This window comes from Hemiscyllium ocellatum, chromosome 12 (assembly GCF_020745735.1).
Source record: "Hemiscyllium ocellatum isolate sHemOce1 chromosome 12, sHemOce1.pat.X.cur, whole genome shotgun sequence".
Lineage (NCBI taxonomy): Eukaryota > Metazoa > Chordata > Chondrichthyes > Orectolobiformes > Hemiscylliidae > Hemiscyllium > Hemiscyllium ocellatum.
Window position 1 is genome coordinate 26,262,121 of NC_083412.1, and position 24,387 is coordinate 26,286,507.

The window sequence follows — 24,387 nt, forward strand, 5'->3', positions numbered from 1 at the left end:
ATCACAAGAGGATAAACCATAACATAAGAGCCCACTGTGTTGGAGAAAGTATATTGGCATGAATAGAGAATTAGCAAATGGGCAGGGAACAGCAAGTGGGATATGACGGTTTTTTCAGGCTGGCAACCTGTGACAAGAAAGGTTCCAAAAGGATCAGTGCTGGGACCTCAACTGTTTACAATATATAATGACTTGGAGGATGGAAATGAATGTACTGTAGCCAAATTTGCAGATGACAGGTTATAAAGGCAGGTTGTAAAAGGGATATCAACAGTTTACAGAGAAATATTGACAGTTGTGGGCAAACATTTGGTATAAAGTGGGGTAAGTACAAAGTTTCAGAAGGGAGAGAAAAGAACAGAATATTATTTAAATGGAGAGAAACTGCAGAAAGCTGCAACACAAAAAGGGATTTGGGACACTTGGACCCAAAACAAAGAAAGCTAGCACACAGATGCAGCAAGTAATCAGGAAAGTTAACAGATGTTGGCCCTTATTTCAAGAGGGTTAGTGTAGAAGAATAAGGAAATCTTCATGCAACTGTACAAGGTGCTGGTGAGATCATATTTGAAGGACCGTGAGTAGTTTTGAACAACCTTATTTAAAAGATATCATTTCATTGGAGGCAGTTAAGAGAATATTCACTAGGATGATCCTGAGTATAGAGGGACAGCCTTATGAACAAAGACAGTCTACTCACTGAAGTTCAGAAGGATGAGATGTGATCTTACAGAAATGTATACAATCCTTAAGGGCTTGACAGGGTAAATTCTGAGAGGATGTTTCCTGTCATAGGATAATCTCAGACCAGAGGTATAGTCTCAGAGTAAAGGGTGGCAATTGCTCACAACATGGTATCCTCTACACTGGGGAAACAAAGCGCAGGTTGGGCAACTGCCTTGCAGGAATATCCATCGTCTGTCTATAAAAAGAGGAGTTTCTATTGCCATATATTAGTTTTACCTGTTTTCTGCATGATGAGGTTTTCTTTTAGTTAACCGTGTTGGAGAAGTGCCACTAGATTTGTCCAACAGCCTCTGGGTCTGGAACACAGTGTGATTTAAGCATTGTTCTGTGAGGTATCTTTCAGATGGATTTAGCTTCAGCAAGTTCTTCAAACAGAAAAAAAAAGGATAATACAAGTTAATCCACACAAATGCACCTTAGAAGTAGTTTGTTTCTGTCTATGCTCCATACCTCAGGTGCCATTTGTTTGATTTTAATTGAAAAATGGAAGCCACTTACAAGAGACTTTCAAAACAGGTGATGTAATTCCAGAATCATTAGTAAAGCAACAAAAAACAAGAAACAAAACTGAAATAGTCACATTCCTCAAAATTATTCTGCCAATGTTTCAAAGCTTTCATACCTTCATAAGGTCCAACATAACTCCACTAATAACGCCCAGGTATCTTCTGTCCAGAGTCTGAGGGTGGTTTACAGCAGGGAACTGGAAGCAAAGAGTTCACTGATCATATTTGAGCAAGGATATGCATTTAAATATCCTAATGCATTCAATTTTTTAAAAAAATGGGAAAGTATCTTACACAAGACATCTTCTAACACTGAATAGGGTTGCAATTAATAAATCAATTAAAAAATGTATTTTTTGGGTTAGTTTTTAACACATTCATGCAAAATTTGTGCAGAGAGAGTAAACTTTAGTCTCAAACTAACACAATTGGCAAGCCACTCTAATTTTTCCAAAGACTTATTTCCTTTGCTAAAGAATGAAAGATACTTCAGTTTTTGAATTCTAGTTCACACTCAATCGTTTTATGGAAACACCTTGCACACCTGTTTAATTCAGAGATCACTGGACCACATCAGGCAAGTTATTCTGATCAAAAGGTAGATATGCTCACCATATTTATCAAAATATTTTACTAATGAACTGTCTGTAAACAAGCCTCATTGGGTAGCACTTTTCCAAGTTGACAGTGATGTTGGTGTTGGCATAGATGGGAGCTGCTGAAAAAATACATTTGTGTGGAATGTATTTTTGCAATCAATACAGGAGATGCCATTAGACTATTGTGACTGGGTCAGCTCTTTGAAAGAGCCATTTATTGTGGATCATAAATGTGTCATGTATTATAAAAATATTATGTATCATAGTTGGTCTGTGTTATGTTGGAACATTGCACCTTTCAGAGGTGACCACTGGTGAGTCATCAGCCAGGTTCATGGGCTGGTGCAAATTTGGCTTGCTTTACTTTACAGATTGCACAGCCACTGAATAAATCGGACTGTTGGACCTGCAGTAGAATAACTTTGTGCAGTGCTTTTAGACTACTGGAGCCGAGAATACTTTCCAGTTCAACCCAGATCTTTCTCTGCACTCCTGCAAATTGTTCCTACTCAAATATATATCCACTTTTAAAACTACTGTTGAAATAGCCTTCTACAGAAATGAATTCCAGATCACAGCAACACACTGAATAATGTAAGTTTTTTTTCTCATTATCCTTTTGAAAGAACAAAGTTTATACTCCCTATTCTTTTAAAACACTTCATAATTTTGAAAACTTTTATTACATATCCCCTTAATCTTCTTTTCTCTCAGGAAGCAAATAACAGCTTCGCTGCTGTTTCTACAAAACTCAAGTCCCTCATCTCTGAAACTATTCTAATAAATCACCTCTCCATGTTCTCAAATTTATCAATATTTAACACAACCTCTTTGTTTTTATATTTTGTATGTTTTTTTTAAGCAACCTCATTCTCCTTGTTTAGATGAGTGAATATTTTTTATAAACAAAGCAGGTCAGAAAGTTAGTGCATCAATTGCGAGAAGACATGGCAAAAGTATCTAGGAGAATCCTTGTGGCTTTAATGGATAAGCTTTCATACTGTTTGTTTATGACAGGAAGTGTAAATACAACTTAGTTGTTAGCTTTGTCTTGACTTCAGTGCAGAAGAATAGTGTTTTCACAGATCCATTCAGTACAAGCAAGATTAGTTCAGTTCAGGGGATTCAGTTATTTCAGCAGAAATATCTTTCTTGTATGTGGTGTTTCCAACCTTGTAAACAGACTTCAAATTGATACAGCTCTGAACACTAAGATCTTCAGAACAAAGCCCACAAACTCAAAGTGCAAGCAAAACTTCCTCTGCAGTTTGAAAATGTGTTGCTGGAAAAGCGCAGCAGGTCAGGCAGCATCCAAGGAACAGGAAATTTGACGTTTCAGGCATAAGCCCTTCATCAGGAATGAGGAAAGTCTGTCCAGCAGGCTAAGATAAAAGGTAGGGAGGAGGGATTTGGGGGAGGGGCGATGGAGATGTGATAGGTGGAAGGAGGTCAAGGTGAGGGTGATAGGCCGGAGTGGGGTGGGGGTGGAGAGGTCAGGAAGAAGATTGCAGGTTAGGAGGGGGGTGCGGAGTTCGAGGGAATCAACTGAGACAAGGTGGGGGGAGGGGAAATGAGGAAACTGGAGAAATCTGAGTTCATCCCTTGTGGTTGGAGGGTTCCCAGGCGGAAGATGAGGTGCTCTTCCTCCAACCGTGGTGTTGTTATGTTCTGGCGATGGAGGAGTCCAAGGACCTGCATGTCCTTGGTGGAGTGGGAGGGAGAGTTAAAGTGTTGAGCCACCGGGTGGTTGGGTTGGTTGGTCCGGGTGTCCCAGAGGTGTTCTCTGAAGCGTTCCGCAAGTTGGCGGCCTGTCTCCCCACTATAGAGGAGGCCACATCGGGTGCAGCGGATGCAATAGATGATGTGTGTGGAGGTGCAGGTGAATTTGTGGCGGATGCGAAAGGATCCCTTGGGGCCTTGGAGAGAAGTAAGGGAGGTGGTGTGGGCGCAAGTTTTGCATTTCTTGCGGTTGCAGGGGAAGGTGCCGGGAGTGGAGGTTGGGTTGGTGGGGGGTGTGGACCTGACGAGGGAGTCATGGAGGGAGTGGTCTTTTCGGAACGCTGATAGGGGAGGGAAGGGAAATATATTCCTAGTGGTGGGGTCTGTTGGAAGTGGCGGAAATGACGGCGGATGATACAGTCATCGATGTAGCGGACGAAAAGGTGGGGAGTACTAGGGTCTACTATAAACCGACTGACTCCCACAACTACCTGGACTACACCTCCTCCCACCCTGCCCCCTGTAAAAACGTCATCCCATACTCCCAATTCCTTCATCTCCGCCGCATCTGCTCCCAGGAGGACCAGTTCCAATACCGTACAGCCCAGATGGCCACCTTCTTCAAGGACTGCAGACTCCCCCCAGACGTGATCGACGATGCCCTCCACCGCATCTCCTCCACTTCCCGCTCCTACGCCCTTGAGCCCCGCCCCTCCATCCGCCACCAGGACAGAACCCCACTGGTTCTCACCTACCACCCCATCAACCTCCGTATACAGCGTATCATCCGCCGTCATTTCCGCCACCTCCAAACGGACCCCACCACCAGGAATATATTTCCTCCCCTCCCCTATCAGCATTCCGAAAAGACCACTCACTCCATGACTCCCTCGTCAGGTCCACACCCCCCACCAACCCAACCTCCACTCTTGGCACCTTCCCCTGCAACCGCAAGAAATGCAAAACTTGCGCCCACACCTCCTCCCTTATTTCTCTCCAAGGCCCCAAGGGATCCTTTCACATCCGCCACAAATTCACCTGCACCTCCACACACATCATCTATTGCATCCGCTGCACCTGATGTGGCCTCCTCTATAGTGGGGAGACTGGCCGCCTACTTGCGGAACGCTTCACAGAACACCTCTGGGACACCCTGACCAACCAACCCAACCACCCTGTGGCTCACTTAAACTCCCCCTCCCACTCCACCAAGGACATGCAGGTCCTTGGACTCCTCCATCGCCAGAACATAACAACACCACGGTTGGAGGAAGAGCACCTCATCTTCCGCCTGGGAACCCTCCAACCACAAGGGATGAACTCAGATTTCTCCAGTTTCCTCATTTTCCCTCCCCCCACCTTGTCTCAGTTGATTCCCTCGAACTCAGCACCCCACTCCTAACCTGCAATCTTCTTCCTGACCTCTCCGCCCCCACCCCACTCCGGCCTATCATCCTCACCTTGACCTCCTTCCACCTATCACATCTCCATCGCCCCTCCCCCAAGTCCCTCCTCCCTACCTTTTATCTTAGCCTGCTGGACACACTTTCCTCATTCCTGATGAAGGGCTTATGCCCGAAACGTCAAATTTCCTGTTCCTTGGATGCTGCCTGACCTGCTGCGCTTTTCCAGCAACACATTTTCAGCTCTGATCTCCAGCATCTGCAGACCTCACTTTTTCCTCTGCAGTTTACAAAGGATAAAAAAACTAGTAAAAACAGCAAGTTGAAATTGCAGCATGATAGTTCAGTGGTTAGCATTGCTTCCTCACAGCGCCAATGACTCGGGTATGATTCCATCTTCCACTGTTTGTCTGTGTGAAATATGCACATTCTCCGTGTCTGTGTGGGTTTCCTCTGGGTGCTCTGGTTTCCCCAAAATTTTAAAGATATGTAAGTTAGGTGGATTGGCACTGCTAAATTACCCCATAATGTCCAATGATCTATCAAGCCCGATTTGACTTTGGGATCTGATTTCCCCAGTGATACCATTGGCTGGAATCATCAAATTATGGTGCTGGACATTTGTGACGCACATTGGAAGACATCAAAATATTTAATAAACCTATAATTTTGTACTGTACTCAAGTCATGTGTTCTTCCTGTTATTTAACTTCTTATGAAATCTGATAGGACTTTAGTAGCAATGCATTGTAACAGCCACATAGTTGTGCACACAGTTTATTTTCAAAATTGACTTTCGTGAGAAAACACTTACAAAAAAAGACCTGCTGCTCTTCGCCACCATAAATGATTGAAGTTTGTGTGGCAGAATATTTTAGGATGATGACAAAAACAGAACGAATCACAACAAAAACTTGAAGAAAGATGCAGCAAATGTATCAAATAAAGTTCAATTAAAGTGGCTATTTGCTCCATTGTTTCTGCACATGCTTTCTGAATGAGGATTGTGAATTAGTGCCATTCTCCTGCTTTTTCCTTACATCTCTACAAATTGTTTATATTTTTAAAAAATCATCTAATACCCTCTTTGATGCTTTGTTTGAATCAGCCTCCACCTCACTTGCTAGCCCTGCATTCCAGACTGAGAAAAAGAAAAGTTTTAACCTCATTTGCTTTCTTGAAGATTACTTTAAATCTATTGCCTGATCATTCTCAATTGTTTTATATTTTCTCCCAATCTACCCTGTCCAGACCCCTCAAATTTGACAATTAGCCTTTACTCAGAGGGAAAACCATATCAACTGCTCCCAACTATCCTCATACCCTGAAGTTTGTCATCCTTAACATCGTTCTTGTAAAATGTTTCTGCAATGCATTTACATGCTTGCCAAAGTGTGCCTCATCGGCATTCGCTTAAGAGTTGCACCCTTTACTTTACACTGTTTTTCCAAGTTTCTTGTATCTCACACTTAGAATCATAGAAATGTACAGCATGGAAACAGACCCTTCAGTCCAACCCGTCCACGCCAACCAGATATCCCAACCCAATCTAGTCTATCAAGTTCTGCATGATTCTCCTCTTAGTTTACAATGCTTCCAACTTGGAAAGTTTCCCTTGTAAAGCAACGTATAGATCATTAATATATCTCAGGAAAAGCAAAGGTCCAGATACCAAATCCTGGAGAACTCAATTGCAAATGTTCCTCAAGCCCTGTATCTTATTGCTCAGCCAATTTAGTATTCACGCTGTGAACTTACCTTTTATACAATGAGTTATAACTTTACTCAAGTCTATCATGTGGCACTTTATTGAATACCTTCTGGAAATCCATGTACACCATATCAGAAGCATTACCCTCATCCAACCCTCTACTACTCTTCAGAAGTTGCATCAAGTTAGTAAAACATGATTTTCATTGAAAAAGGCAATGCTGGTTCTTAATTAGACTACATATGTCTATGTGACTATTAATTCTGTCTTGACTTATTGTTCCCAGAGCTTTCTCCACCCAAGTGAAACTGGTTACCTGTAATTGCCAGGCTTATCATTACAATTCCTTTTTTGAAAAGGGCACAATGTTTGTAATTCTCCAATCTACCGGCATTACCCAGCCTCTCCAATTTCCACTCACTTCCTTTAGCATCTTATGCTGTCCAAGGTGCCTTGTCAACTTTAAGTTCAGACAATCCATTCAATACCTCTTATCAATTTAGAACACTTCTAATGAATTTCCTGCTTGTTTGTCCTTGCCTGGGTCATTGGTAAACAGAGGTGCACAGTATTCACTTAATATCTCACAACTGTTAGTCTCTAACCAGCTCTACTCCCTTTTACCGTTCGTTTTGCCATTTAGTTGCCAACACAAGATTTTGGGACTTCCCTTTTTGTGAGCTACCAAACTCTCTTCAAAATCCATCTGTGCTTTTCTTATTTGCTCCTTCACCTCCTTTCTGAACACTTTGTAGGGACACACACAAAGACGACCCAAGACAGGCGGCATCACCAAGAGGAGCAGGTGAGGGGAGGTGAGCTGATGCAACAACCCAAAATAGGCAGTCAGATACAGAGCTAGATTCATTGAAACTGACAGGAATAGATCTGATCTACTATATTGAAAGGAGCAAGCAGTTCTGAGAGTCTCTGGTAAGTGGTTACTCATTACCTATCTGGGTGAATGCACTTATCCTGAATGTCATCAACTCCCTAAGCACCTTATCCATTATCCATCACTCTTTACCTTGCAGATACACCACAGTAAACCATTGCTCAAGCTCTAAACCCCATAGCTCAACTTCTGCAGCCAGTGACACTTCCTGCAAATATGTACACCCAGAGCTGGTAAAGTGTCTATGTCTTCAAACATACCACACAATGGATATTCCATTTGGCTAAGGTGCCGTGCCACAGCTTAAGCTAATTTTTAATTTATATCTACTATAAATTACACTACATGTAATTTGTATACCTAAGGACCAATTCTTAACAAGTTCTTAAAAAAAAAACTCATTCCAACTCACCCCACTCCCAGCTCTTTATTTAAGCAACATTCCCATGGTAAGTCAGACTGAGATGTCATATCTATATGTTCTAAAACTAATGAGCTAGCTGAGCCCATGACAGTAAAAAAAGTTCAAACCAGATTCCTTAATTAATCTACTTGTTGTTTCACAGTCGATAATTTCTATATTCTTTCTTCGTTCACTGAAATTAAACCGTAACTTTCAGTTAAATGTTTAACTGATAAATACAACCAATTTTGACTTTCAGAAAGAAATTTCCTCAACTCACCAAACTTCCAGCACTCTATTCAAGTCATACTTAATGTTATTAAGTAAAATTTCTGATAACTCATAAAAAACTGTGACTGAAATAACTCCACAGAGGGCATTATCCTGTCACCAAGTCACCCTTTATTTACATTTGGAGAGTTCCTGACATTGATCCAGCTTCCTCAGAGCCAGCTGAGTGAACAGAATTATCAGATACTCCTCTTTATATGTCAGCCAAGGCTCCCTGAGTGGGGCTGTTAATCTATTCCAACCAGGGAACCCATACTCCATAGGCTGACCTCATTACAATAATGACATCCCTCCCCCTCTGAATCAGAGAACATAAGCCTATTCTTTTTCTTGCAGCTTCTCCCAGGGTGTTTTAGCATGGGTCTGGTTCTTCCAACTCTGCCATGGATGCAGGTGGCATTTTACACACAGTAGCTTTCCTCTTACATCCAGAACACCTTAGAAGAAATTCATTTTCTTCTTCAGGCAGCAAAGACACCAAGGCAGCAACATGTGCCACATTCATTTCAGATGTGGAGGTCTCTTCAACACTTGGAGAGGGCGAATCCATGGGTTCCATCAGAATTTCTGACTGTTCCGAGGAGCCAGGCACGTTTTGCTCCCACCCCATTTAAACGTTTTCAACTTTCATGTGGCCCCGAACACAAGGACTATCGCACCTACATGAACTTTATAAGTCACTGGACCTGACCTTTGTCTCTTACCCATACTGTTTTCATGGTTCCTATGCAAAATCCTCCTGAAATAAACTATTTCTCTCACTTAACGGAGTCTTGTGCCAGGCACTGACGCTCCTGATGCCATCGCCATCCACAACTCCCCTCCTCCAAGTCTGGGAAGATCAGATTTAACTTGGTATGGAGCTTTCTCTTCATTAGCAACTCTGCTGGAGTTATCCCTACAGTTGCATGAGGGGTGGTCCTATAACCAAATTGAAAATAGGACAGTTTGGTATCAGTGAAGCTGTAGGCTTTCTTTAAGTGTGCCTTCAAAGTTTGGACCACTGGATGATGGATAGTGTGGAGCTGTCCTTTGATGCAGGATGCGATTCAACTTTAGGATTATACTCAAATGGCCCATTATCTGCGACCAACACTTCTGGGAATGAGTGCTTTGCAAGAGAGCCGCGCAGTTTTTCTATCGCCATCTTGATATATGATAAATTAATTTTATGCATGTCCAACCACTTTGAGTGGGCGCCCAAACTGACCAAGAACATTCAGCCCATTAAAGGACCCGCATTTTAGACACGTAACAGAATCCAGGGTTTACCTGGCCATTTGTCTGAATGTGGGGAAGCTGCTGGCAGTAAGTTTTGTCCTGGTTGGCACTCTGGGCACTGGCCAACCAATGCAGAACCCTGGTGTTCAGCCAGTATCTGGTGACGACCTTTGCGCAGGATGATAATTCTTGCTTCCCATAATAATATGCCGTCCTCTACTGTGATCTGGTCTCTCCAGATCCAAAAAGATTTCAGCTCTGGGTGTGACTCCTCTGTGGTTTCCCCATCATCCCCAGCTGTTTCAGTTTTGCCAGGATCAGATCAATCTGCGACCAAAGACTGATATTGTCAGCTGTGGCTGGAAGTCTGTCCAGAAAACTTAAAACCATAGGCCCAACAGATCTGTATTTGCTATTTGGCCTCCTAGACAATGTTCCAACTTGTAATTATACACACTTAGTATATGGGTATAAATCCTTATGGGTATTAATTGTAGCAGACGTCTGGGAATCCTCATCTAACCGTAACTACATGTGGTTCACATCCAGCTTCTTGAAGGATAGCGCACCCCCACCCCCGCCAGTTTTGTGCATAAATCCTCTATGCAAGGGTTTGGGTATTTATCCACCTGCAAAAAGTGGCTTACTGTTTATTTAAAATCCTCACAAAGGTGAACGGACCAGTCGGGCTTCATAATCGGTAGTTCAGGTGCTGCCCATTCTGCAAACTGGACTGATTCAACGATTCCTTCACTTTCCAGCCTTCTGATTTCTGTCTCTACTTTTGCCCGTGAGGTAAATGGCACTGGGCGGGCCTTACAGAATCATGGAATTGCTTCCTGATCAACATGCAAAATGATCTTGGATAGACCCCAGACCTTCATGAAAAATTTCCAGGTATTAAATTGTTATGGGCTAGGCCAGACCATTCAAAATATTCATATGCAGGCAGCACAGACCATAACTTTGCAACTTGTTTCCAGATTAAGTTAGCGAGGTTGACTACCAGGTTTAATACAGACAAAAAAAATCTATTCACAAAATTACACAATGAAACACGAGAATATATGGGCGGCACGGCGGCACAGTGGTTAGCACTGCTGCCTCACAGCGCCAGAGACCTGGGTTCAATTCCTGCCTCTGGCGACTGACTGTGTGGAGTTTGCACATTCTCCCCGTGTCTGCGTGGGTTTCCTCCGGGGGCTCCGGTTTCCTCCCACAATCCAAAACTGTGCAGGTTTGGTGAATTGGCCATGCTAAATTGCCTGTAGTGTTAGGTGAAGGGGTAAATGTAGGAGTATAGGTCTGGGTGGTATATACTTCGGCGGGTCGGTGTGGACTTGTTGGGCCGAAAGGTCTGTTTCCATACTATAAGTAATCTAATTAAAAAAACAGATTAAAGAAAACCTACAGAACTCAGTCTCTCCAAACTAGACTTAATTATGCTGTTCCGAATATATACACAACAGTCCCAATAAACAAACCCCCTTTAAAACACAGTACAAAAAAAAGGGTCAGATGCTTACAGGTTGAAGTTAGAAGGGCAGAAGAAAGAGTATTCACACAGCTCATTGTTGAACTCCTCACCAGTTCTGGACTGAACTAAACTGCTCAGCTAGAGAGCTGATCACTCCTCTTTCATTCTACAGGTCACGTCTAAAACATGAACATTTTGGCCTGAAGTCTGATCTGTTTACATATCATCAAAAGGCCTCTCAAAATCCTTTTCATCTCTGTACCAAACCAGTCTGATCGGAGGCCAGTCTGGTTTATTACCCCTCTGAAAAAAAAATCAAGGACAGAGTAACCTTGAAACAAGTAACAGTTTTTAGAAAAAATAGGACTAGCTTTGTGACAACCTTCCGAATGGATTCAGACAGCCATTTTCTAATGGAAAAATGTTGAGCCAATCTAGGTGAATCTTTTTCAACCAATTTTGCCCTAGCAGGCTTGGGCTAAAGCCTTTACAACAATTACTGGTAAATGAACCAGCTACCTCTTATAACAGACCAGAACTGAACCTTCATCTGTAAAGGTTCCCCAGTATAGGTTCTCAGTCTAGTTGAGGTCTAACACAAATTTAAGGGTTGGAGTCCAGAGTGACTTTTATTGAAAACTTTATTGAAGGTTCTGCAATCATTGAAATGGCTGCACTATTATCAAACTCCATTAGAAACAAGTAACCATTTATCCAAATGATTATTCCATTCAGTTCTGATTTGGATGTTGTTATGCAATTTAACTGCTACAAACCAGATGTAGGCGGACTTTCCAAGATGTGCACTCTCCTAGGTACTGGCCTATGAGTTCTGTTACTTAATTTACATCTAGTGGGACTCGTTTGCGATTTCAAATCCGCATCCTGGCAGCAACTACAATGGCTTGCTGGCCCAGACCTGAAGAAAATGTTACTTGTTTGGCCAAGGCTTGGCTTTGTTTTGGGTTTTTGCTGACCTAGAGTCCCTCTGTTCAGGATATGCCCTGAGTGAGGCTCTGCAATTGCCTCCACTCAGGTTGATTTACCCAAAGCTCAGTTGGTCAGGTGAGAGTGTCCACTTCCATCAGAATATCCTGCAATATCAGCTCGACTTGCTACGTTTGAAAGGTTTCAATCTGCAACGTTGACTCCCCGCCCCAATGATGTTGCTTGACCTGCTGGACTTTTTCCAGCTCTACACTTTATCGACTCTCACTTTTTCAGCATCTGCATCCTCACTATCTCCAGCATCTGCATCCTCACTATCTCCAAGTTGCTGAAAACTACAAAGCCTTTTCCAATGACAAAGGCAGTTATCGTGCCTGTTTGAAGTGCATTTGGGACTCAGAACTGATAGCATTCAGAATTAGAGGGAGGCTTGGGGTCATAGTATTCCTTAACTAAATCCAGCAACTCTTGAAAGTTGGTATCTGGTATCTAGTATCTGGTGCCTCAGGGAAAATTAGGCTCCTGATAACAGAAAAGCCATAGGTCACAAGCTGTCAGGAGAATTACTCGCTGCTTTTCATCTGCAAAGTAATTTGCCTGGAAAAAAAATGCATTCTTTCATATTTTGGGGCTTGTCTTTGACAGCAGGATCAAGCGGGTCCAACTTCCCAAATAATGGCATGATGCCAGAAATGCTTACCCCCACATGAAACATGATCATTACGAACAAATTTGTTTAGGGACATGTTTTGTTCTAGCAGCCATTGAAATAACTCCAAGAGACCAGTACCCCATCACCAACTCACCCTTTATTTATATGTGGAAGGTCCCTGACACTGGTCCAGTTTCCACAAGCCAGCTTTCAGACTGAACTAGATTTCAGACACTCCAGTTTACACCTATCAGGCAGGGCTTCCTGATTGGAACAGATTAACTGCCCCATTCAGGGAATTCATTCTATGAGGTCCACCTCATTGACCTTTTTACAATCACTACAGTGACAAACCTGTTACTGAAAATTTACATGCTCAATTTGCCCCATCTAATTATATCGAACTTACAATTTACTTTGAATTTGAAATATTTGATCAGAACAATGTAGATTGTTTTTGCGAGATATATTTATTTCAATATTTGAATAGGAGAAATCAGAGTACATCGTGATCCTTAACTCAACTTGAAGTTTTTTTTTAAAACACCATACCCGTAGGCCGTGAAAACGAGGATTACTATAAAAGAGCTTCATCTGTTCAGGTGGTAGTGGCCCCAATACTCTCTGAATTGTGTAAAGCTGATCTATTTCACTTTCTCCTGGAAAAAGTGGCTGTCCATCACTTAGTTCTCCAAGAATGCAACCCACAGACCACATATCAACAGCCTTTCCATATGGAGCTCTACGAAAAAAAAAGGAAAACAAAACATACAAAGAATTATGTTTGCCGTAACATATTTTACCAGATAACTTGATTCAGACCCCATTTTGGGGGGTTATATTAGAGAATAGGGGTGTGGATATAAAGATGACAAACATTGTAAAATATCTGCAAGACAAAACTCTAGAACCTAGTACATGTAATTACTTCAATTCATAACTAAGTACCATTATTAATTATACATTTTGTACTTATTAGAAAAGGTATTTTCGTGCTATATAAAGTTAGACCTTTGGACAATTAACTATGTCTGACAGCAACAAGAAGTGTCAATGCAAAAGTGAAATATCATCCTCTCCACCACTCTGTTTCATACAGTTACAATAAAATTTACAACAGCATGAAAACATTAGTCAGCTACTCCATACTGCATACTGATTTCCACTTATTTTAAAATTTTATATCTACTGAACTTGATTAAATCCTGGCAAGTAACCGTGGCTGTGCTTAAATGGACACACTTCCTTTATTACTCATGGGATGTGGGCATTGCTGGCTCATCTTGCATTTGTTGCCTATCCCTAGTTGCCTCTTGATAACATAGAAGAATAAATGTTATGCATCTCGACATTCAATTCAATAGACTTTTGCAATCAAAAATGTAAGATGCAGTCAAATCAACCAAATAATTGCAAAGTGACCTACTTTTATTTGAAATGAACTGTGCCCTTGCATATTATTATCATGCTTCCATATCATATATACTTGTGTACAAGTTTGTCCCCTAAATTTTGGCATAAAAAACTATTTTTCATACATCTCAAAGTCCTCCATCCTACATTTTCAGGGATTAAACCTTGAAAAGATATAATTTAGTACTCCATCAAAATAAAAGAACACTTCACAGCATCTGGCACCTGAATCAATAATGAAAACAATCAATTCCACTGTTTTGTCATCTGACATCAAGAACAAGTGCAACAGTTGTCCTGCACTGGAAAATAGGCAAGACATGCAATGAGTATACAGGATGAACTTCAAAATGCCAGCAAACAACACTGTCTCTGAGACTGTTGAGAAAAATAGTTCCACAAAAATACATGGCTTGTCATTACTTGTTTGGGTAATGACACAAAATTTAAGACGATGGTGATATTTAAGCACAAAGCTCTCATCAAAAAGAAATTTTTTTTAAAAAAAGCATAGCTATTCATTTTCACGATGGACAAAGGCAGTTGCAAGAACTGGCTCAAGGGTTCGAGCTAAGGAAGTGTAGTAAACAACATTATATTGAACCTGACAACATTCAACAGTTATACTGCAGCTACTTAAGTAATTAGTTCAACATTTCTCACATTAAAGTAAGTCAACGTTAAGTGAAGACTTACTGGTTGACCAGTAAAGACAAATTGCAACCAGGAAAAGCCGAATATTGGGACAAATTGCTCAGCGATTCAAATAATCAAATTGATTTCAAAAGATTTGAACACAAATTGTTACAATTAATTTGTTACAGTATATATTTTTATGGCACTGGATGAAACAACGTTTGTAATGATATTGTATATAACATTATCAAAAATATCCATTGAAGCAACATTATCTAACGTTATAAAGGTTAAAGAATTAAAAAGGGATTTTTAAGTGCAGGTTTACTACATTACATTGTGATGGTCTTTCTGGAGTGCATTTAGGCTCAAGTCAAGAACACGGATCAATGCATAAAAAATATTCCCAGGTACAAGTCCACGTTGACACTTTGAATTTCATTCCAAAAAACTGTCCTCAAATATTTGACTTTTGCAGGGTCTATAAGGTATGTGAATAACTCACAATTATAAAAGGACTAATTGCATGACTTCAATGCACTCCTAAGGAGGAATACCTTTTCACTTTAATGGAATTTTTGGAAACTCTGAGAAGATAGTTTAGAATTTTCAGTTTGCTATATTAGATGTCTGACATCAGGAAATGGTGGTCCAAACATGCCATTAAATCCAGTATGAAAGTAAACTGGATGGAGGTTTGCTTGCTGAGCTGGAAGGTTTGGTTTCAGACGTTTTGTCACGATACTAGATAACATCATCAGTGAGCCTCCAGATGAAGCACTGGTGGTATGGCCTGCTTTCTATTTGTGTGTTTAGGTTTCCTTTGGTTGAAGTCATTTCATGTTCTGTTTCTAAGGGGGTGGTAAATGGAATCTAAGTCTGTGTATTTGTTGATAGAGTTTCAGTTGGAGTGCCATGCTTCTAGGAATTGTCATGCATGTCTCTGTTTAGCTTGTCCTAGGATGGATGTGTTGTCCCAGTTGAAGTGAAGTGGTATCCTTCTTGATCTGTATGTAAGGATACTCATGAGAGTGAGTCATAGCTTTATGTGGCTCGTTGTGTTCATACACCCCGGTGGCTAGTTTTCTACCCGTTCGTCCAATGTAGTGTTTGTTACAGTTCTTGCAAGGTATTTTGTAAATTACATTAGCTTTGCTTGTTGTCTGTATAGGGTCTTTCATGTTCACTGGTTGCTGTTTTAGTGGGGGAGTGGTTTTGATGGTTACCATGATGCCAAGAGGTCTGAGTAGTCTGGTAGTCATTTCTGAGAAATTGGCGGACAGTGTCAGCAACAAACCCAAACAAGCAGACAAAACACGTCAGAAACATTTATCGAAAGAGCATTAGGTATTACCCACATGCTGCAGTTCATGATTGAAAGAGAAGTCTTTATGAATATGAAAAATTCGAGTACTTAGTTACAATAGTGCAGCAGTGCTAGATTTATTTACAATCTTTGTTTATTGGTCAACACTCTTCATACACCAAACCAGGCATTAGAAATCTCTGTGATTACATAATCTCAATTTTGAGAGTAATGTATTTCAGTGGATACAAAAAAAAATCCTGAATCAGGATTAGTGAACAGCATAATGGTATTATACGAAGAGTACAAAAACTTTCAATTTACTAATCAGTTAAAACTCAAATCAATTTTGACATCACTCAATTCTTATGTGTTACAGTGCTTAGCTCAATGAACTTCAAATATAAAACCTCACTTGTTATCTATCACTTGGGCACATGGTGGCTCAGTGGTTAGCACTGCTGCCTCACAGCAACAGGGACCTAGGCTCGATTCCAGCCTCAGGCGCCCATGTGTGTGGAGTTTGCACATTCTCCCTGTGCCTGCGTGGGTTTCCTTCACGTGCTCTGGTTTCTTCCCACAGTCCAAAGATGTGCAAGTTAGGTCAATTGGCCAGGCTAAATTGCCCATAGTGTTCAGTGACGTATCGGCTAGGTGTATAAGTAAGGGGAATGGGTCTAGGTGGAATGTTCTTCGGAGGGTCGGTGTGGACTTGTTGGGCCGGAGGGCCTGTTTCCACACAACAGGGATCCTATGATCACCCAATTACAGAAAGATTTCAATGGGTTTCAAACTGTAACAGCTAAGATACTGCATCTAGATTTTCAGAAAATGTTAAACAAATTCTCTATTATTCTATTTTTTTCTGGTCTTATTTTTAGAAGTTATCCACTGGCAGTGCAAAATAGGAGATGATGTCCTGCAAATTATTTTCCAGAGTTGTGCTCATGTATTTATAAAGAACACCAATCTCATATTAGTTTGGGACAGAATAAATTACTAAAATATTCAATTTATCATGAATAATTCAGTTATGTTATGTCATTTCAATGTGTGCTTAGCTCATTTTTAACAGTCCGCTGAAGTAATTTGCTATTTTACAATAATCTTCCAATTGACGCCTGTCAAGTACTCGATGACTTACCCAAGTAGCAGTTCAGGTGAACGATACCACCTAGTGGCCACATATTCTGTGTAATTTGCATTGCTGCCCTCTGATAAATTCCGAGCAAATCCTGTATTATAAGAAGCCACAAATGTGAGCATGTTATGTACAATCTTGATTATCCAAACATCAATTATCCGAACCAGATCTCAAGGTACCGGACAATCAGCACTGGGCAACTCAGCTTTCGGTTATCATTAAATGGTATTATGGCGTGCATAGTCAAATAACCAACAAATGCTCGGATAACTGGCACTCATAAATTACCGCTTGCTTCTGGTTATCTGAACAATCAATTATCTGAACAAAATACTCCCCACCTGTTCCGATAATCGAGTTTCTACTGTAATCCGAAAACCTCCAAATGATGTAGATACAATTTTTAAGACATCAAATATCTAAGACTTCATATAAAGACTGTTGTTCAAAAAAAGATAATTTAGGGTTTCAATAAAATTACAGACAGATGAACAGAACAGGAATGGAAAGTTGTGTGAAATTAGTTTCAATAGAAGTTAACTTGTTTACTTATTTTTGGCAATCATATTTTATTAGAAATCTTATTTTTATGCATGCATAGGTGTCAACATCAACAAGTCACATTTATAAATCACTTGAAACATAGCAGACGCCAAATGACAGCATCATCAATGTATGTTTTTGACACCAAATCACAGGAGGAACTAGCAGATGGTCATAAGTTGGTCAGAAAATAGATTTTACATCTTAAAGGTGAACAGTTACAGTGAAGAAGAAATTTAGGGAGGGAATTTTTAAAGTTGTAACCAAGGCAGTTGATAGCAATGTCACCAAAGGCAGTAGAAATAAAATCAGGCCAAAATTGAAGGAGTACTGAGATCACAGAATCCCTACAGTGTAGAAACAGGCCATTTGACCCACAAGTCCACATTGACCCTCCCAAGAGTGACCTACCCCGACTCATTCCCCTAACTATTACTCTGCATTTATCACTAACTAATGTCCCCAACCTACACATCCCTGGACACTATGGGCAATTTAGCATGGCCAATTCACCTAATCTTTGGACTGTGGGAGGAAACCGGAGCACCCAGAGGAAACCATACAGACATGGGGAGAATGCGCAAACTCCACACTGACAGTTGCCCGAGGCTGAAATCGAACTCGGGCTCCTGGCGCTGTGAAGCAGCAGTGCTAACTACAGAGCCACTATGCTGCTCTAATGGTTTACAAGGCACAGAAGATTATAGAAATAGTCAGGACAGAAACCAGGGGAAGAACTGAAAACTAAAATGGGAAAATTGAGAAATTGTTGGATTAGGATCCAGAGTTGATCAGCAAGCATGGATTTGATGAATGAATGAGACTTGCAGCAAATTAAAAGACTTGAATGACCACAGTTTATGTGTCGTTATTTCGTAGTATGGAACCCAAGTATGAATTGTTGAAAATATTAAAAAAAATTTATCATAGCTTTTTATCTTGCATTCATCAGGACAATTTCCAACAATACCATTCAAAGGAAAAAAAACAATATATTTACAGCAAGACAGGAAAGTGCTGATTAATTGGTTAATACTTTCATGCAGAATGAACAAATTAATAATGATAGTTAATTTGTAACTCATAAGATATGGGGCAGAATTTGGTCATTTGGCCCACTGAACCTGCTCCGCCATTTGTTCATGGCTGATATGATCCCCACCTCCATTTTCCTGCCTTCTCCCTAAAACTCTTCAACCCATCATCAATTAAAAATCTGTCTAATTGCTCCTTAAATTTACTCATTGTCCCAGCATCCACCATACACTGGAGTAGCAAATACCACAGAATCACAACCCTTTGCACGAAGTAGTTTCTCCACAACTCTGTTTTAAATTTGCTCTCCCTTACCCTAACACTATGACCTCTCATCTCCACGTCTGTTTTATCCATACCTTTTATCATTTTGAAGACTCAATTTATACTCCCTTCATTCATCTAAATTCCAGATAGTAGAGGCCTAAACTGTTCGATTTCTCTTCATACGACAAGCCCCTCATCTCTAGGATCAAACTAGTGAACCTGCTCTGAACTGCCTCCAAAGTCACTACATCAAGTGTCTACTTCAACACTAGTAGCATCCAGAATAAGGTGGGTGAACTTGCAGCATGGGTTGGTAATTGGGACTTCGATGTTGTGGCCATTTCGGAGACATGGATAGAGCAGGGACAGGAATGATTGTTGCAGGTTCCGGAATTTAGATGTTTCAGGTAGAAGAGAGAGGAGGAGAAAAGAGGGGGAGGTGTGGCATTGTTGGTCAAGACAGTATTACAATGGCAGAAAAGACATTTGAGGACTCATCTACTGAGGTGGTATGGGCTGAGATTAGAAACAGGAAAGGAGAGGTCACTCTGTTGGGAATTTTCTGTAGGCTCCTGAATAGTTCCAGAGATGTAGAGAAAAAGATAGTAAAGATAATTCTGGACAGGAGCAAGAGTAACTGGATAGTTGCTACAGGGGACTTAAATTTTCCAAACATTGACTGGAAAAACTGTAATCCGAGTACTTTAGATAGGTTAGTTTTTGTCCAATGTGGGCAGGCGGGTTTCCTGACACAATATGTAGGCAGACGAACAAGGGGTGAGGTCACATTGGGTTTGGTACTGGGTAAGAACCAAGTCAGGTGTTAGATTTGGAGGCAGGTGAGCACTTTGGTAATAGCGACTACTATTCAGTTGGATTTACTTTAGGAAAGGGATAAGTATACACCGTGGGGCAAGAGTTATAGCTGGGGGAAAGATAATTATGAGGTGATTAGGCAAGATTTAGGATGTATAGGATGGGGAAGGAAACTGCAGGGGATGGGCACAATTGAAATGTGGAGCTTATTCAAGGAACAGCCACTGCAGGCCCTTGATAAGTATGTATCTGTCAGGGAGGGAGGGAAGTTGTTGAGCGAGGGAGCTGTGATTAACTAAAGAAGTTGAATCTCTTGTCAAAAGAAAGGTGGCGGCTTATGTTAGGATGAGACATGAAGGCTCATTTAGGACGCTTGACAGCTACAAGTTAGCCAGGAAAGACAGAAAGTGAGAGCTAAGAGGAGCCAGGAGGGCACATGAGAAGTCTTTGGCAGTTAGGACCAAGGAAAACACAAAAACTTTCTATAGGTGCATCAGGAATAAAAGAATGACTAGAGTAAGATTAGGGCCAGGCAAAAGTGAGGACTGCAGATGCTGGAAACCAGAGTTTAGACCAGAGTGGCACTGGAAAAGCACAGGTCAAGCAACATCTGAGGACCTGGAAAATTGACAGACATGGAGATTTAAGGTTTCTGCTCTAACTCAAAAAGTTTAATTAAGCTCCAATAAAACATGAATCATACAATTGCTATCTGAAGTTAAACTGAGTTATCAATAGCACTGATACCACCATGAAGGCATCAAAACAATTACATCGAAGTTGGATAAAACTAAAAGGCACTTGTAAGAGAAACATGTAGCAGGAATTCACATACTTTTACTTCGCCAGATCACAAATATTTGCTGCGGAGAAGTTTGCAGAATGGATTGACCAAATGCATCTGATACCAAAGGCAGCACAGAGAGACATATTGTTCAGGCAGAAAAAAGATACAGGATAGAAGTGAAAAAATGAAAAATAAAAGAAAGCAATTTACACTGTGATGAAAGGTATATTTTTCTATACATTAATATCATTTTTTGAGTTCAGGATTTCAAAAGAGGAAAGATAGCTACTGGTTATTTCTATGAGAATTTTTTTCTTTAAAAAAACGTCAGTGAGTCCTTCCACAAATGCTGTATTTGTTACCAAAGTAAAAAGTAATAGTAACATTGCCATAGTCCCAGAGGACCATGAAGCAGTAGTTCAACTTGAGGGTCACCTCAGGCAAGGATGGAGATTGAGAAGGGATATTCATGTTAACTTTAGCCAGTACAGGAATTGAACATGCTACGGTCATCCCTCCACACCACAGTCCAGCCGACGAATCTAATTGTCCCCCATTAGAAAGCAGACGAGTATAGATACTCGTGGTGCTCGTGGAAATATGTCTATATTGTTGGGCCTGTGACAGGTAAGATAAACATGCGGAGCTATTTGATTTATTTTCAGTTCAGAAGAATCTTTTGAATTTAGTTGAGTATGCAGCAGGATGAGTTTGTAATCAAGTTTAATTTCTCTCCAGGGAGGATTCAGGGTATTTCAGCAAACAAATCACCTCAGCAGAAGGATTTAGTTTGCGAACCTTCGAAACCAGGAGAACTTGGTTAGAAATCTACAAGTTATTAGAACAAAGTTTAGGCTGAAACTTGTGAACAATCCATTTCTGCAGATTTGAAAAAGTCTCATCAAATAGTCTCCACAGTGGAAAGAAAAACTGTCAGGAGTCATTTAAGAAGAAACCTAAAGAGTTGAGCTGGGGTGTAACATGCTTGGGCTGGAGTGTCCATAATGGGTAGTACTGGGAAACAAATTAAAACTTTGTTCTCCTGTATGTTGAGATCTTTCTATCTTTTATATTTAGAAAGCGTTCTTGGGTAATGAATCCATGTTCTCTTCTTAAAGAAAATCTGCCATCTGTGAATATGCCTCAGGGATTAAACACCACGTTAAATAACTAAACAAGTGAAAAAAAACTAACAATCTGGGATCTGACATTGTGAATTGTACCACCAGGTGGGATTATAAGAATATTTATGCTGGATGGGGGGTGTTAATTCAATTAATGTCATGGTTCATAATTTTAATTATTGATCTCTACTTTGATTTGAACCGCAAAGGTATGAGTTTCCTAATGGCTGTATAAGTTTAATCAGAAAATAGACCAATCCAACAGACAAACAGCTTTCAGATTCAATTCCTGGTCACTTGTTTGTGGAAACAAAGGATTCCGGTTTTCATGGAGTCAGAAACTCCAAACACTCAATTCCTCAGGAGAATGCAAGAAAGGAAGAGCATTAAAATATCAGAGTGCAAGTTATGCAATAAAATTCAATATTTGTTTTGGATAGTGGTCAGCGAAAAAGTATGCTCTAAATAGAAACATGCAAAATTAACTTTAATTACCATTCTGTTCCAGCACTGCATGAATTTCCGGGGATGACTGCTGCTGTGAAATTTTCTCAATAAGTTTAATGACTATTTGTTGCACTCTTCCTCTCTCTTCCCTTAGCTACATGGACATCCAACAGGGAGGATGTTGGAAACATACCAAGTCTTCAACTGGATTTTGACAAGAATCTATACCCTCTATATCCAACTTTCTACACACATCACAAGTTGTTGCAATTTGCATTATGAATGAGTGCTAAGAGAAAAAGCTGGGTAGACTGACATTATACATCACTTTAAAGCTATGCCCTCTCATGTATGACTCTTCATCAATTCTATCTGTTCATGATTTTGAAAACTTCAATCAAATCTCCTCTCAGCCTTCTTCTCTGCAGGGAGAACATTGCCAACCTTTTCAATCTGTCCTCATAATTAAAGTTTCTCATTGTTGGAACCATTCTTGTGAAACTCCAATGCATTCACATCTTTCCAAAAATGCAGTGCTCATAACAGCAGAATACTCCATCTGAAATCTAAAAATGCCTTGTACAAGTTCATCATCACTTCCGTTTTTGTACTCTTAGTCTTGGCTTTATTAATAGAAACTACGTTATGTTTCATTAACTGTTCTCTCCACCAGTACTGCCACCTTCAATGAGACGTGCACACATGCACCCACATCCATCTGCTCCTGCACCCCCTTTTGAATTGTACCCCTATTTTATACTAGCTTTCAATGTTCTTCCAACCAAATTGAATCATTTAACTTCTTTGCATTGAACTTCATCTGCCACCTATCCACGCACCATTTATCTACCAACTTGTCAATGTCCTTTTCGAATTCCACTCTGTCTTCCGTGCAATTTACAAATTTTCCAAGTTTATTGTCATCTGCAAATTTTGATTTTGTCATCCAGTACACCAAGATCCAGATCATTTATATCAGACCAAGAAACATTAAACAAGAAGTATTCATAAGTACTCAATTATTCAATCACAATTTAAGACTTAAACGTCATAATACATTATAAGGCTACTAGCTGTTGGAAAATCACAATATATTGTGCTACACATGAGCAACATCAAGACGACAGGAATAATGACTTGATATTATTGAACTGCAGAGACAAGTTGATCTGTGGAAGAATAGGAAAGAGCCAAATCAGGCACGATATATTGGGGATGGGGTGGGAGAAAGAGAAATTCCATGAAGATGCGGGACTATGCAAAAAAGTAGCCAGACAATTGTGAAGTGTATTGTCATCTGCTGCACAGAGAGAAATGTCTTGGTGCAGGTGGTGGAGACGGGACTCCCAGGAAGGGGAGGAGGATAGCCCAAGTCCACTGAAATAAGTGAAGTAGCAAAAATGTTAATTGCAACAGTACTGGAAGAAGAACAATATCTGACAAGAGCAAATGTAGAAAGGTGATCAACTGCATTGTGGTGACCGCAATTAACATAGATGGCGAACAATGAGGAGGAAAAATTATTATGGCAGAAGCAAGAATGAAAATTTTCACAAAATGTTTCAGCTAATAAATAGCTGAAAATGTGTTGCTGGTGAAAGCACAGCAGGTTAGGCAGCATCCAAGGAACAGGAAATTCGACGTTTCGGGCCAGAGCCCTTCACCAGGAAAAGGATTCCTGGTGAAGGGCTCTGGCCCGAAACTTCGAATTTCCTGTTCCTTGGATGCTGCCTAACCCGCTGTGCTTTAACCAGCAACACATTTTCAGCTCTGATCTCCAGCATCTGCAGACCTCACTTTTTACTCACAGTTAATAAATAGATCAAATTTCAAAATAGGCTACATAAACTAAGCAATAAAAGCAATTTAAACAAATCAAATTAAATTCATCACAACCCTAAATAATGGTGAATCAGGTACCATACAAAATACGTAAACACTATTGTACAACAAGTACGTACAAAGTAGAAGCAGTGTAAATGTGTCGGAAATAAGGACAAAGAGTGCGTTCTCTGATTAACAGTATGTGACAAGTCACTGACTTTTGCGGCGAGTTCTGTTTATGTTCCATAAAAATATTAATTCAGGGAAAACAACCAAGATTTTTACCACATGAAAGGACAGTGTTGATTGCTGGGAAAGTAGACTCTAATGGAAGGACTCTGACAGAGATGCTGGCATGGAGAAAGCACCCATCAACATTGCTTGCGAATCCAATCAGATCGAATGGATCAGTTGGAGAGACAATTAGAGGCAATGAGAAATTTGCAACAACAGTGGTATGTGATGGATGGCAG

The 24,387-nt window shown here is 40.5% G+C and overlaps 1 protein-coding gene across 8 annotated transcripts in view; it reads right to left on the reverse strand.

The window, feature by feature from the left end:
* The window catches only part of cdkl5 (cyclin dependent kinase like 5), a 150,055-nt gene that overhangs the window by 45,565 nt on the left and 80,103 nt on the right, over positions 1-24,387 (reverse strand). For 7 of the 8 annotated variants that reach the window (XM_060833442.1, XM_060833445.1, XM_060833443.1 and 4 more), the window contains 4 exons: positions 17,072-17,162; positions 13,125-13,314; positions 1,370-1,450; positions 964-1,112 (listed from right to left, as the gene is read on the reverse strand). In XM_060833442.1, the coding sequence (XP_060689425.1) occupies positions 964-1,112; positions 1,370-1,450; positions 13,125-13,314; positions 17,072-17,162 (511 nt within the window). The remainder of the gene's footprint in view (positions 1-963; positions 1,113-1,369; positions 1,451-13,124; positions 13,315-17,071; positions 17,163-24,387) is intronic. The other variant, XM_060833446.1, reaches the window with a different exon arrangement.